Source organism: Solea solea, chromosome 19, assembly GCF_958295425.1.
Source record: "Solea solea chromosome 19, fSolSol10.1, whole genome shotgun sequence".
Classification (NCBI taxonomy): Eukaryota; Metazoa; Chordata; class Actinopteri; order Pleuronectiformes; family Soleidae; genus Solea; species Solea solea.
The window spans coordinates 5,918,484-5,932,693 of NC_081152.1; the positions used below are offsets into that span (position 1 = coordinate 5,918,484).

Consider the following 14,210-nt stretch of genomic DNA (forward strand, 5'->3'; position numbering starts at 1 on the left):
CGTCATAGTATAGTATGTCGTCCAAAATCGTTCAAAAACGTCATAGTATAGCATGTCGTCCAAAATCGGTCAAAAACGTCATAGTATAGCATGTCGTCCAAAATCGGTCAAAAACGTCATAGTATAGCATGTCGTCCAAAATCGGTCAAAAACGTCATAGTATAGCATGTCGTCCAAAATCATTTAAAAAAAGTCATAGTATAATATGTCGTCCAAAATCGTTCAAAAACGTCATAGTATAGTATGTCGTCCAAAATCGGTCAAAAACGTTATAGTATAGTATGTCGTCCAAAATCAGTCAAAAACGTCATAGTATAGCATGTCGTCCAAAATCGGTCAAAAACGTCATAGTATAGCATGTCGTCCAAAATCGGTCAAAAACGTCATAGTATAGCATGTCGTCCAAAATCATTTTAAAAAAGTCATAGTATAGTATGTCGTCCAAAATCGTTCAAAAACGTCATAGTATAGTATGTCGTCCAAAATCGGTCAAAAACGTCATAGTATAGTATGTCGTCCAAAATCGGTCAAAAACGTCATAGTATAGTATGTCGTCCAAAATCGGTCAAAAACATCATAGTATAGTATGTCGTCCAAAATCGGTCAAAAACGTCATAGTATAGTATGTCGTCCAAAATCTGTCAAAAACGTCATAGTATAGCATGTCGTCCAAAATTGGTCAAAAACGTCATAGTATAGCATGTCGTCCAAAATCGGTCAAAAACGTCATAGTATAGCATGTCGTCCAAAATCGGTCAAAAACGTCATAGTATAGCATGTCGTCCAAAATCATTTTAAAAAAGTCATAGTATAGTATGTCGTCCAAAATCGGTCAAAAACGTCATAGTATAGTATGTCGTCCAAAATCACTCTAAAAAAGTCATAGTATAGTATGTCGTCCAAAAGCACTCAAAAAAAGTCATAGTATAGTGTGTCGTCCAAAAGCACTCAAAAACGTCATAGTATAGTATGTCGTCCAAAATCACTCAAAAACGTCATAGTATAGTATGTCGTCCAAAATCAGTCAAAAACGTCATAGTATAGTATGTCGTCCAAAATCGTTCAAAAACGTCATAGTATAGTATGTCGTCCAAAATCTGTCAAAAACGCCATAGTATAGTATGTCGTCCAAAATCGGTCAAAAACGTCATAGTATAGTATGTCGTCCAAAATCGGTCAAAAACGTCATAGTATAGTATGTCGTCCAAAATCGGTCAAAAACGTCATAGTATAGTATGTCGTCCAAAATCGGTCAAAAACGTCATAGTATAGTATGTCGTCCAAAATCGGTCAAAAACGTCATAGTATAGTATGTCGTCCGAAATCGGTCAAAAACGTCTTAGTATAGTATGTCGTCCAAAATCGGTCGAAAACGTCATAGTATAGTATGTCGTCCAAAATAGGTCAAAAACGTCATAGTATAGCATGTCGTCCAAAATCACTCAAAAACGTCATAGTATAGTATGTCGTCCAAAATCGTTCAAAAACGTCATAGTATAGTATGTCGTCCAAAATCACTCAAAAAAGTCATAGTATAGTATGTCGTCCAAAATCGTTAAAAAACGTCATAGTATAGTATGTTGTCCAAAATAGGTCAAAAACGTCATAGTATAGCATGTCGTCCAAAATCACTCAAAAACGTCATAGTATAGTATGTCGTCCAAAATCGTTCAAAAACGTCATAGTATAGTATGTCGTCCAAAATCACTCAAAAAAGTCATAGTATAGTATGTCGTCCAAAATCGGTCAAAAACGTCATAGTATAGCATGTCGTCCAAAATCAGTCAAAAACGTCATAGTATAGTATGTCGTCCAAAATCGTTCAAAAACGTCATAGTATAGTATGTCGTCCAAAATCACTCAAAAAAGTCATAGTATAGTATGTCGTCCAAAAGCACTCAAAAACGTCATAGTATAGTATGTCGTCCAAAATCACTCAAAAACGTCATAGTATAGCATGTCGTCCAAAATCGGTCAAAAACGTCATAGTATAGCATGTCGTCCAAAATCGGTCAAAAACGTCATAGTATAGCATGTCGTCCAAAATCATTTTAAAAAAGTCATAGTATAGTATGTCGTCCAAAATCGTTCAAAAACGTCATAGTATAGTATGTCGTCCAAAATCGGTCGAAAACGTCATAGTATAGTATGTCGTCCAAAATCGGTCAAAAACGTCATAGTACAGCATGTCGTCCAAAATCAGTCAAAAACGTCATAGTATAGTATGTCGTCCAAAATCGTTCAAAAACGTCATAGTATAGTATGTCGTCCAAAATCGGTCAAAAACATCATAGTATAGTATGTCGTCCAAAATCGTTCAAAAACGTCATAGTATAGTATGTCGTCCAAAATCGTTCAAAAACGTTATAGTATAGTATGTCGTCCAAAATCGGTCAAAAATGTCATAGTATAGCATGTCGTCCAAAATCGGTCAAAAAAGTCATAGTATAGCGTGTCGTCCAAAATCGGTCAAAAACGTCATAGTATAGTATGTCGTCCGAAATCGGTCAAAAACGTCTTAGTATAGTATGTCGTCCAAAATCGGTCGAAAACGTCATAGTATAGTATGTCGTCCAAAATAGGTCAAAAACGTCATAGTATAGCATGTCGTCCAAAATCACTCAAAAACGTCATAGTATAGTATGTCGTCCAAAATCGTTCAAAAACGTCATAGTATAGTATGTCGTCCAAAATCACTCAAAAAAGTCATAGTATAGTATGTCGTCCAAAATCGTTAAAAAACGTCATAGTATAGTATGTCGTCCAAAATAGGTCAAAAACGTCATAGTATAGCATGTCGTCCAAAATCACTCAAAAACGTCATAGTATAGTATGTCGTCCAAAATCGTTCAAAAACGTCATAGTATAGTATGTCGTCCAAAATCACTCAAAAAAGTCATAGTATAGTACGTCGTCCAAAATCGGTCAAAAACGTCATAGTATAGCATGTCGTCCAAAATCAGTCAAAAACGTCATAGTATAGTATGTCGTCCAAAATCGTTCAAAAACGTCATAGTATAGTATGTCGTCCAAAATCACTCAAAAAAGTCATAGTATAGTATGTCGTCCAAAAGCACTCAAAAACGTCATAGTATAGTATGTCGTCCAAAATCACTCAAAAACGTCATAGTATAGCATGTCGTCCAAAATCGGTCAAAAACGTCATAGTATAGCATGTCGTCCAAAATCGGTCAAAAACGTCATAGTATAGCATGTCGTCCAAAATCATTTTAAAAAAGTCATAGTATAGTATGTCGTCCAAAATCGTTCAAAAACGTCATAGTATAGTATGTCGTCCAAAATCGGTCGAAAACGTCATAGTATAGTATGTCGTCCAAAATCGGTCAAAAACGTCATAGTACAGCATGTCGTCCAAAATCAGTCAAAAACGTCATAGTATAGTATGTCGTCCAAAATCGTTCAAAAACGTCATAGTATAGTATGTCGTCCAAAATCGGTCAAAAACATCATAGTATAGTATGTCGTCCAAAATCGTTCAAAAACGTCATAGTATAGTATGTCGTCCAAAATCGTTCAAAAACGTTATAGTATAGTATGTCGTCCAAAATCGGTCAAAAATGTCATAGTATAGCATGTCGTCCAAAATCGGTCAAAAAAGTCATAGTATAGCGTGTCGTCCAAAATCGGTCAAAAACGTCATAGTATAGCATGTCTTCCAAAATCGGTCAAAAACGTCATAGTATAGCATGTCGTCCAAAATCGGTCAAAAACGTCATAGTATAGCATGTCGTCCAAAATCGCTCAAAAAAGTCATAGTATAGCATGTCGTCGAAAATCGGTCAAAAACGTCATAGTATAGTATGTCGTCCAAAATGTCATAGGTTAGTATGTCATTCAAGTTTTGACATGAAAGACATAGGTTTGTATGTCTTTCAAAATTTCCCCATGCCTGATGGGAGTGGGATTTGAACCTGCTCTTACCCAGGGAAGCTGGTTCAAGAAAGAACACCTTAGACCACTCTGCCAAACTGCAAACATTGCTTTTAAATGTGAAATACAGAATTGTATGTCGTCCAAAATCGGTCAAAAACGTCATAGTATAGCATGCCGTCCAAAATCGGTCAAAAACGTCATAGTATAGTATGTCGTCCAAAATCGGTCAAAGTAGTCATAGTATAGTATGTCGTCCAAAATCAGTCAAAAACGTCATAGTATAGTATGTCGTCCAAAATCGGTCAAAATAGTCATAGTATAGTATGTCGTCCAAAATCACTCAAAAACGTCATAGTATAGTATGTCGTCCAAAATCATTCAAAAACGTCATAGTATAGCATGTCGTCCAAAATCGTTCAAAAACGTCATAGTATAGTATGTCGTCCAAAATCGTTCAAAAACGTCATAGTATAGTATGTCGTCCAAAATCACTCTAAAAAAGTCATAGTATAGTATGTCGTCCAAAAGCACTCAAAAAAAGTCATAGTATAGTATGTCGTCCAAAATCGGTCAAAAACGTCATAGTATAGTATGTCGTCCAAAATCGGTCAAAAACGTCATAGTATAGTATGTTGTCCAAAATCGTTCAAAAACGTCATAGTATAGTATGTCGTCCAAAATCGTTCAAAAACGTCATAGTATAGTATGTCGTCCAAAATCGTTCAAAAACGTTATAGTATAGTATGTCGTCCAAAATCGGTCAAAAATGTCATAGTATAGCATGTCGTCCAAAATCGGTCAAAAAAGTCATAGTATAGCATGTCGTCCAAAATCGGTCAAAAACGTCATAGTATAGCATGTCGTCCAAAATCGGTCAAAAACGTCATAGTATAGCATGTCGTCCAAAATCGGTCAAAAACGTCATAGTATAGCATGTCGTCCAAAATCGCTCAAAAATGTCATAGTATAGTATGTCGTCCAAAATCGGTCAAAAACGTCATAGTATAGTATGTCGTCCAAAATCAGTCAAAAACGTCATAGTATAGTATGTCGTCCAAAATCGTTAAAAAACGTCATAGTATAGTATGTCGTCCAAAATCGTTCAAAAACGTTATAGTATAGTATGTCGTCCAAAATCGGTCAAAAATGTCATAGTATAGCATGTCGTCCAAAATCGGTCAAAAAAGTCATAGTATAGCATGTCGTCCAAAATCGGTCAAAAACGTCATAGTATAGCATGTCGTCCAAAATCGGTCAAAAACGTCATAGTATAGCATGTCGTCCAAAATCGGTCAAAAACGTCATAGTATAGCATGTCGTCCAAAATCGCTCAAAAATGTCATAGTATAGTATGTCGTCCAAAATCGGTCAAAAACGTCATAGTATAGTATGTCGTCCAAAATCAGTCAAAAACGTCATAGTATAGTATGTCGTCCAAAATCGTTAAAAAACGTCATAGTATAGTATGTCGTCCAAAATCGTTCAAAAACGTCATAGTATAGTATGTCGTCCAAAATCTCTCAAAAAAGTCATAGTATAGTATGTCGTCCAAAATCACTCTAAAAAAGTCATAGTATAGTATGTCGTCCAAAAGCACTCAAAAACGTCATAGTATAGTATGTCGTCCAAAATCGGTCAAAAACGTCATAGTATAGTATGTCGTCCAAAATCGGTCAAGAACGTCATAGTATAGTATGTCGTCCAAAATCGGTCAAAAACGTCATAGTATAGTATGTTGTCCAAAATCGGTCAAAAACGTCATAGTATAGCATGTCGTCCAAAATCGGTCGAAAACGTCATAGTATAGTATGTCGTCCAAAATCGGTCAAAAACGTCATAGTATAGCATGTCGTCCAAAATCAGTCAAAAACGTCATAGTATAGTATGTCGTCCAAAATCGGTCAAAAACGTCATAGTATAGCATGTCGTCCAAAATCAGTCAAAAACGTCATAGTATAGTATGTCATCCAAAATCGTTCAAAAACGTCATAGTATAGTATGTCGTCCAAAATCACTCAAAAAAGTCATAGTATAGTATGTCGTCCAAAATCACTCTAGAAAAGTCATAGTATAGTATGTCGTCCAAAAGCACTCAAAAAAAGTCATAGTATAGTATGTCGTCCAAAAGCACTCAAAAACGTCATAGTATAGTATGTCGTCCAAAATCACTCAAAAACGTCAAAGTATAGTATGTCGTCCAAAATCGGTCATAAACGTCATAGTATAGCATGTCGTCCAAAATCAGTCAAAAACGTCATAGTATAGTATGTCGTCCAAAATCGTTCAAAAACGTCATAGTATAGTATGTCGTCCAAAATCGGTCAAAAACGTCATAGTATAGTATGTCGTCCAAAATCAGTCAAAAACGTCATAGTATAGTATGTCGTCCAAAATCGTTCAAAAACGTCATAGTATAGTATGTCGTCCAAAATCGGTCAAAAACGTCATAGTATAGTATGTCGTCCAAAATCACTCAAAAAAGTCATAGTATAGTATGTCGTCCAAAATCGTTAAAAAACGTCATAGTATAGTATGTCGTCCAAAATCGGTCAAAAACGTCATAGTATAGTATGTCGTCCAAAATCGGTCAAAAACGTCATAGTATAGTATGTCGTCCAAAATCGGTCAAAAACGTCATAGTATAGCATGTCGTCCAAAATCGGTCAAAAACGTCATAGTATAGTATGTCGTCCAAAATCGTTCAAAAACGTCATAGTATAGCATGTCGTCCAAAATCGGTCAAAAACGTCATAGTATAGCATGTCGTCCAAAATCGGTCAAAAAAGTCATAGTATAGCATGTCGTCCAAAATCGGTCAAAAACGTCATAGTATAGCATGTCATCCAAAATCGGTCATAAACGTCATAGTATAGCATGTCGTCCAAAATCGGTCAAAAACGTCATAGTATAGCATGTCGTCCAAAATCGTTCAAAAACGTCATAGTATAGCATGTCGTCCAAAATCGGTCAAAAATGTCATAGTATAGAATGTCGTCCAAAATCGGTCAAAAACGTCATAGTATAGTATGTCGTCCAAAATCACTCTAAAAAAGTCATAGTATAGTATGTCGTCCAAAAGCACTCAAAAAAAGTCATTGTATAGTATGTCGTCCAAAAGCACTCAAAAACGTCATAGTATAGTATGTCGTCCAAAATCGTTCAAAAAGGTCATAGTATAGTATGTCGTCCAAAAGCACTCAAAAACGTCATAGTATAGTATGTCGTCCAAAATCACTCAAAAACGTCATAGTATAGTATGTCGTCCAAAATCGGTCAAAAACGTCATAGTATAGTATGTCGTCCAAAATCTGTCAAAAACGTCATAGTATAGTATGTCGTCCAAAATCGGTCAAAAACGTCATAGTATAGCATGTCGTCCAAAATCGGTCAAAAACGTCATAGTATAGTATGTCGTCCAAAATCTGTCAAAAACGTCATAGTATAGTATGTCGTCCAAAATCGTTCAAAAACGTCATAGTATAGCATGTCGTCCAAAATCGGTCAAAAACGTCATAGTATAGCATGTCGTCCAAAATCGGTCAAAAACGTCATAGTATAGCATGTCGTCCAAAATCATTTAAAAAAAGTCATAGTATAATATGTCGTCCAAAATCGTTCAAAAACGTCATAGTATAGTATGTCGTCCAAAATCGGTCAAAAACGTCATAGTATAGCATGTCGTCCAAAATCGGTCAAAACGTCATAGTATAGCATGTCGTCCAAAATCATTTTAAAAAAGTCATAGTATAGTATGTCGTCCAAAATCGTTCAAAAACGTCATAGTATAGTATGTCGTCCAAAATCGGTCAAAAACGTCATAGTATAGTATGTCGTCCAAAATCGGTCAAAAACGTCATAGTATAGTATGTCGTCCAAAATCGGTCAAAAACATCATAGTATAGCATGTCGTCCAAAATCATTTAAAAAAAGTCATAGTATAGTATGTCGTCCAAAATCGATCAAAAACGTCATAGTATAGTATTTCGTCCAAAATCGTTCAAAAACGTCATAGTATAGTATGTCGTCCAAAATCGGTCAAAAACGTCATAGTATAGTATGTCGTCCAAAATCGGTCAAAAACGTCATAGTATAGCATGTCGTCCAAAATCAGTCAAAAAAGTTATAGTATAGCATGTCGTCCAAAATCAGTCAAAAAAGTCATAGTATAGTATGTCGTCCAAAATCAGTCAAAAACGTCATAGTATAGTATGTCGTCCAAAATCGGTCAAAAACGTCATAGTATAGTATGTCGTCCAAAATCGGTCAAAAACGTCATAGTATAGTATGTCGTCCAAAATCGGTCAAAAACGTCATAGTATAGTATGTCGTCCAAAATCGGTCAAAAACGTCATAGTACAATATGTCGTCCAAAATCGGTCAAAAAAGTCATAGTATAGTATGACGTCCAAAATCACTGAAAAAAGTCATAGTATAGTATGTCGTCCAAAATCGTCTAAAATCGGTCAAAAACGTCATAGTACAATATGTCGTCCAAAATTGGTCACAAAAGTCATAGTATAGTATGTCGTCCAAAATCGGTCAAAATAGTCATAGTATAGTATGTCGTCCAAAATCGTCCAAAATCGGTCAAAAACGTCATAGTATAGTATGTCGTCCAAAATCGGTCAAAAACGTCATAGTACAATATGTCTTCCAAAATCGGTCAAAAAAGTCATAGTATAGTATGACGTCCAAAATCACTGAAAAAAGTCATAGTATAGTATGTCGTCCAAAATCGGTCAAAATAGTCATAGTATAGTATGTCGTCCAAAATCACTCTAAAAAAGTCATAGTATAGTATGTCGTCCAAAAGCACTCAAAAAAAGTCATTGTATAGTATGTCGTCCAAAAGCACTCAAAAACGTCATAGTATAGTATGTCGTCCAAAATCGTTCAAAAAGGTCATAGTATAGTATGTCGTCCAAAAGCACTCAAAAACGTCATAGTATAGTATGTCGTCCAAAATCACTCAAAAACGTCATAGTATAGTATGTCGTCCAAAATCGGTCAAAAACGTCATAGTATAGTATGTCGTCCAAAATCTGTCAAAAACGTCATAGTATAGTATGTCGTCCAAAATCGGTCAAAAACGTCATAGTATAGCATGTCGTCCAAAATCGGTCAAAAACGTCATAGTATAGTATGTCGTCCAAAATCTGTCAAAAACGTCATAGTATAGTATGTCGTCCAAAATCGTTCAAAAACGTCATAGTATAGCATGTCGTCCAAAATCGGTCAAAAACGTCATAGTATAGCATGTCGTCCAAAATCGGTCAAAAACGTCATAGTATAGCATGTCGTCCAAAATCATTTAAAAAAAGTCATAGTATAATATGTCGTCCAAAATCGTTCAAAAACGTCATAGTATAGTATGTCGTCCAAAATCGGTCAAAAACGTCATAGTATAGCATGTCGTCCAAAATCGGTCAAAACGTCATAGTATAGCATGTCGTCCAAAATCATTTTAAAAAAGTCATAGTATAGTATGTCGTCCAAAATCGTTCAAAAACGTCATAGTATAGTATGTCGTCCAAAATCGGTCAAAAACGTCATAGTATAGTATGTCGTCCAAAATCGGTCAAAAACGTCATAGTATAGTATGTCGTCCAAAATCGGTCAAAAACATCATAGTATAGCATGTCGTCCAAAATCATTTAAAAAAAGTCATAGTATAGTATGTCGTCCAAAATCGATCAAAAACGTCATAGTATAGTATTTCGTCCAAAATCGTTCAAAAACGTCATAGTATAGTATGTCGTCCAAAATCGGTCAAAAACGTCATAGTATAGTATGTCGTCCAAAATCGGTCAAAAACGTCATAGTATAGCATGTCGTCCAAAATCAGTCAAAAAAGTTATAGTATAGCATGTCGTCCAAAATCAGTCAAAAAAGTCATAGTATAGTATGTCGTCCAAAATCAGTCAAAAACGTCATAGTATAGTATGTCGTCCAAAATCGGTCAAAAACGTCATAGTATAGTATGTCGTCCAAAATCGGTCAAAAACGTCATAGTATAGTATGTCGTCCAAAATCGGTCAAAAACGTCATAGTATAGTATGTCGTCCAAAATCGGTCAAAAACGTCATAGTACAATATGTCGTCCAAAATCGGTCAAAAAAGTCATAGTATAGTATGACGTCCAAAATCACTGAAAAAAGTCATAGTATAGTATGTCGTCCAAAATCGTCTAAAATCGGTCAAAAACGTCATAGTACAATATGTCGTCCAAAATTGGTCACAAAAGTCATAGTATAGTATGTCGTCCAAAATCGGTCAAAATAGTCATAGTATAGTATGTCGTCCAAAATCGTCCAAAATCGGTCAAAAACGTCATAGTATAGTATGTCGTCCAAAATCGGTCAAAAACGTCATAGTACAATATGTCTTCCAAAATCGGTCAAAAAAGTCATAGTATAGTATGACGTCCAAAATCACTGAAAAAAGTCATAGTATAGTATGTCGTCCAAAATCGGTCAAAATAGTCATAGTATAGTATGTCGTCCAAAATCACTCAAAAAAGTCATAGTATAGTATGTCGTCCAAAATCAGTCAAAAACGTCATAGTATAGTATGTCGTCCAAAATCGGTCAAAAACGTCATAGTATAGTATGTCGTCCAAAATCGTTCAAAAACGTCATAGTATAGTATGTCGTCCAAAATCATTCAAAAACGTCATAGTATAGTATGTCGTCCAAAATCATTCAAAAATGTCATAGTATAGTATGTCGTCCGAAATCGGTCAAAAACGTCATAGTATCGTAGGTCGTCCAAAATCGGTCAAAAACATCATAGTATAGTAGGTCGTCCAAAATCGGTCAAAAACGTCATAGTATAGTATGTCGTCCAAAAGCGGTCAAAAACATCATAGTATAGTATGTCGTCCAAAAGCAGTCAAAAAAGTCTAACAAGTTTAACTTTTGCTACCAGCATAATACATCAATGACGTTTAAACCAGTTTCAAACATGGAAGTCTCTGCCTTTGTTGTGCAACTTCAGATGATCAGACATCCAACAAAGGTAGAACACGATGTCAGCGTGGAATGTTTTCATTAGATTCTATCCATCATTCATACAAGGGAAGTCATCTACTGTCAGCTGCTGGAGGTGGTGAAAGATGCCCTTTACATTGACTCTGAGAGTTATGAAAGAAGAGAGAGTTTTGCTTTTCTCATTTTTGGAATAAATAAAAGTGATTTTATTTTTTAAGAATTGTATTTCGTTTTATTAAAGCCTCCATAAATCTTGCCCCACAATGCCAAAGACTGTAAGGAAACATTTGATGATAACAAATTAAGTGCAAATTAACACAAAGGTCAGCAATATCTAAACCAATTTATCTATCTACTATTATATATTTGAGTAAATAATTATTCCTAATCAATTTCCATGACATACATACATAGTGATGTGTATGTGTGTGCATGTATATATGTATATGTCCTGATATTATGCTAAATTCTTCTCAATTAAACTCAACTTTCTCAGTGAACAACTACATCAAACTACCATCCATTAAAATGTCCAAACTTTAAGAGAATATTCAGAACTGTACACAGACCAATACTAAATGCCCATGACTCTCGATTCCACAATTGGCACGAAATTAAAACCTGACATAAAATGGTGAAAGAGCACGGATTTGAAAAGGGTTAGGGTTCGAAAATCACTGTTGGTAAACTGTTTATATATGAAAGAGTCAAATCCACAAAAACACTAGATTCCACCAGGCCAAAGCTCATCCGATCTCAGATGGACTGACTCAGAGTGACTCAGACTGTTCGTCACTAACACAGCTTACAGATCTGTGATGGAACCATGACAATAATGATTACAGCCACACAATCCCGAACCACATGTGCCGCTGTGCCTGCAGTCCAGACCGGTCTCCCATTCAAGCTGTGCGGTCACATCAAAAAAAAAATCCCCCCAAAAAACAAAACTTTTAAGACAATTGAAGTCACACAGCAAGCAAAGGAAAGGATTTCACTTTATAAACACACTGAGTGCTATAAAAACAAACAGAGATGTAACCTAATGATAAACACACCCATGGCTGAACTTTTATGTAACCTGAGTATATATTAACAAGAAACAATAACATCTGCTTTAGGTCTCTGCAATAGTGTGAGGTCTCGGCTTCACACGCCGTCAGATATTGAATGTTGTTATTTAGTGCTGCACAAATAAAACTGATTTTATTTGATTTCACTCGGATTGAAACGCTTTTACAGACTCTTTTTACACTGACGGGTAAATGCGTCCGTCTGGGCTGTGAAAAGTAACAGCTCTCACTGTCACAGGTTGAGGTCAGTAAATAAAATGTAGCACAAGCTTTGGGTTCAGGCTACTTTGCCCGAGAGATTTGCAGAGTTTATTTCAGGGCACACTCTGTAGGTCGAGACACTGAAGTGAATCATACATTAATAACACCGTGTTGGAGTTTACATAAGACAGCTTGCTTGAATTCATTAGAGTGAGCTCAAGTAAGGACAGTCATTTTCCACTGTTTGACTTTACGGAGAGGAATTCTTCCTCTTTTAGGTCAGCTGCAGGAACTGTAATGTAGCCACACCGGTTACAGAGCTGTAAAGGATGAGGTTTGAAGATAAGGCAACGGGTTCAGACGGCTTATCTCGAAAACGCTGATAGAGGGAGCAGAGGCTCTGGCATTGCACAGCACTCTGTTAATATTTCACTGATATATCTGCAGCATTGATGAGCCACACTCAGAGAGGGGATCTCAGAGGAGTAATTGGGGATCAAAGTGCGTCAATCTTCAGCCTACAAAATATTAACAAGACTGCTGTGATCCGTGACACACATTTCAAACTACAGAATTGAGTTATTCTTTCAGGGGCATTCAGATTTGAAACAAAACAAAGTTTTGTTGAAGTTTAAAAAGATTGGTTTGTTTGACAATTGGTCCACACAGACACACACACCTAACCTAACCCAAACCTCAGCCTAACTTCAAAAAATATGTCTTTACCTTAAAATATAGTAATTTACATTATGGCGGCTCGATTTTGGTGCCCATACGGAAGACAAATCCCCACCATGTGACTGTGTAAAAAGATTAAAATGAATTGTCTCACTGTATTCATGAGGACCCATTGTTTGGCCTCTTACACCAACATACCTAACCTGAACCTAATTTAAAAGGGACTCTTTAATAAACAGCCACGTCAGTGTGTGTGGTCTGACAGACCTCTAAGTATTTTAAGCTCCCAATAAACACAGTAAAATACGGTGAAACACACACAGAGTTAATAAATACACAAACTGCGATCCACAATGCAGCTCAAATCTGTTTTCTGGGAAATTGACGTGTTCTCCGAAGTCGCTCCGTGCACAAGATTTTGATAACGAAAAAAAAGGAAACCACCTGTTATCTGGAATTTGGACAGAGATAAGTGGAGCCAGCCTGTTTCCCACAGCAGCAATAACGCAGCGTTTAGGGTTGACTGACGGTAAATATGATGAAAACCATGTCAGGTTTTCTCCTCATCTGTCCCCAGTCACACACACACACACACACACACACGTCTACATCAATATGTGACCCTGAGCGAAACACTCCAATTAGTCACAATGTAAACTGCTGTTACACGATCCCAAATCAACAAGACAACTTTAGTACCCGGAGTCACATGCTGCTGAGAGCATCACACCCTGCAGCGGAGTGTGTGTGTGCGCACACTCAGATTGTTAATCAATAATCAGGGCATGTTTTTCCCTGACTAAGCATCTCTCGCAAAGAGCAATGCGGGCTGTCTGGCAGATATGACAGCACACAGTCTGTCTTGATGGAAATCACTTTAATAGGGGACTACCGGACGTTGAACCTGGAGCAGACGGGTCAGAGCCTCACGTAGTCTTGAGTCCTTTTTATTTGTGTGGTGCCAGATCATAACAGACGCTCTTTGAGGACACGCAGGACGAGAGCGTGATAAATGTTATCACTTCAACAGGATGAGGTGAACACATGTTTTTAAGGTTTGAATAGGAATGTGAATTTATGACCTTCAAATCTCACAGATAGTGTTTATGGCCAGTGTTTATTTTCTTTGTATAGCTGTGGCTTGTGTTTTACTCAGCATTTTCATCCCCTATTTTTGTTAAAGTGGGAGTATAGTCTTATATTTTGGTTTATTTTTGTATTTCCTCCCTTATACTGAGCTGATGTGACATACATTTCCCACAAGTGTCTCTGTTTTAATAGTGAACATTATTTTCTTTCAAGCCCGTGGCTACAATTAGAGAATTTTGGCAACATCTGCTGCAATTTGCATAAATAAATGGGATTTTTTTTTTTT

General features: G+C 36.4%; 1 protein-coding gene across 1 annotated transcript in view; it reads left to right on the forward strand.

Moving 5' to 3' along the window:
* pik3r1 (phosphoinositide-3-kinase, regulatory subunit 1 (alpha)) overlaps nucleotides 1–13,769 on the forward strand; it is a 48,452-nt gene extending 34,683 nt beyond the window's left edge. The window contains exon 15 of the mRNA XM_058618040.1: nucleotides 13,640–13,769. Coding sequence (XP_058474023.1) covers nucleotides 13,640–13,769 — 130 coding nt within the window. The remainder of the gene's footprint in view (nucleotides 1–13,639) is intronic.
* Nucleotides 13,770–14,210: the final 441 nt, after the last annotated feature.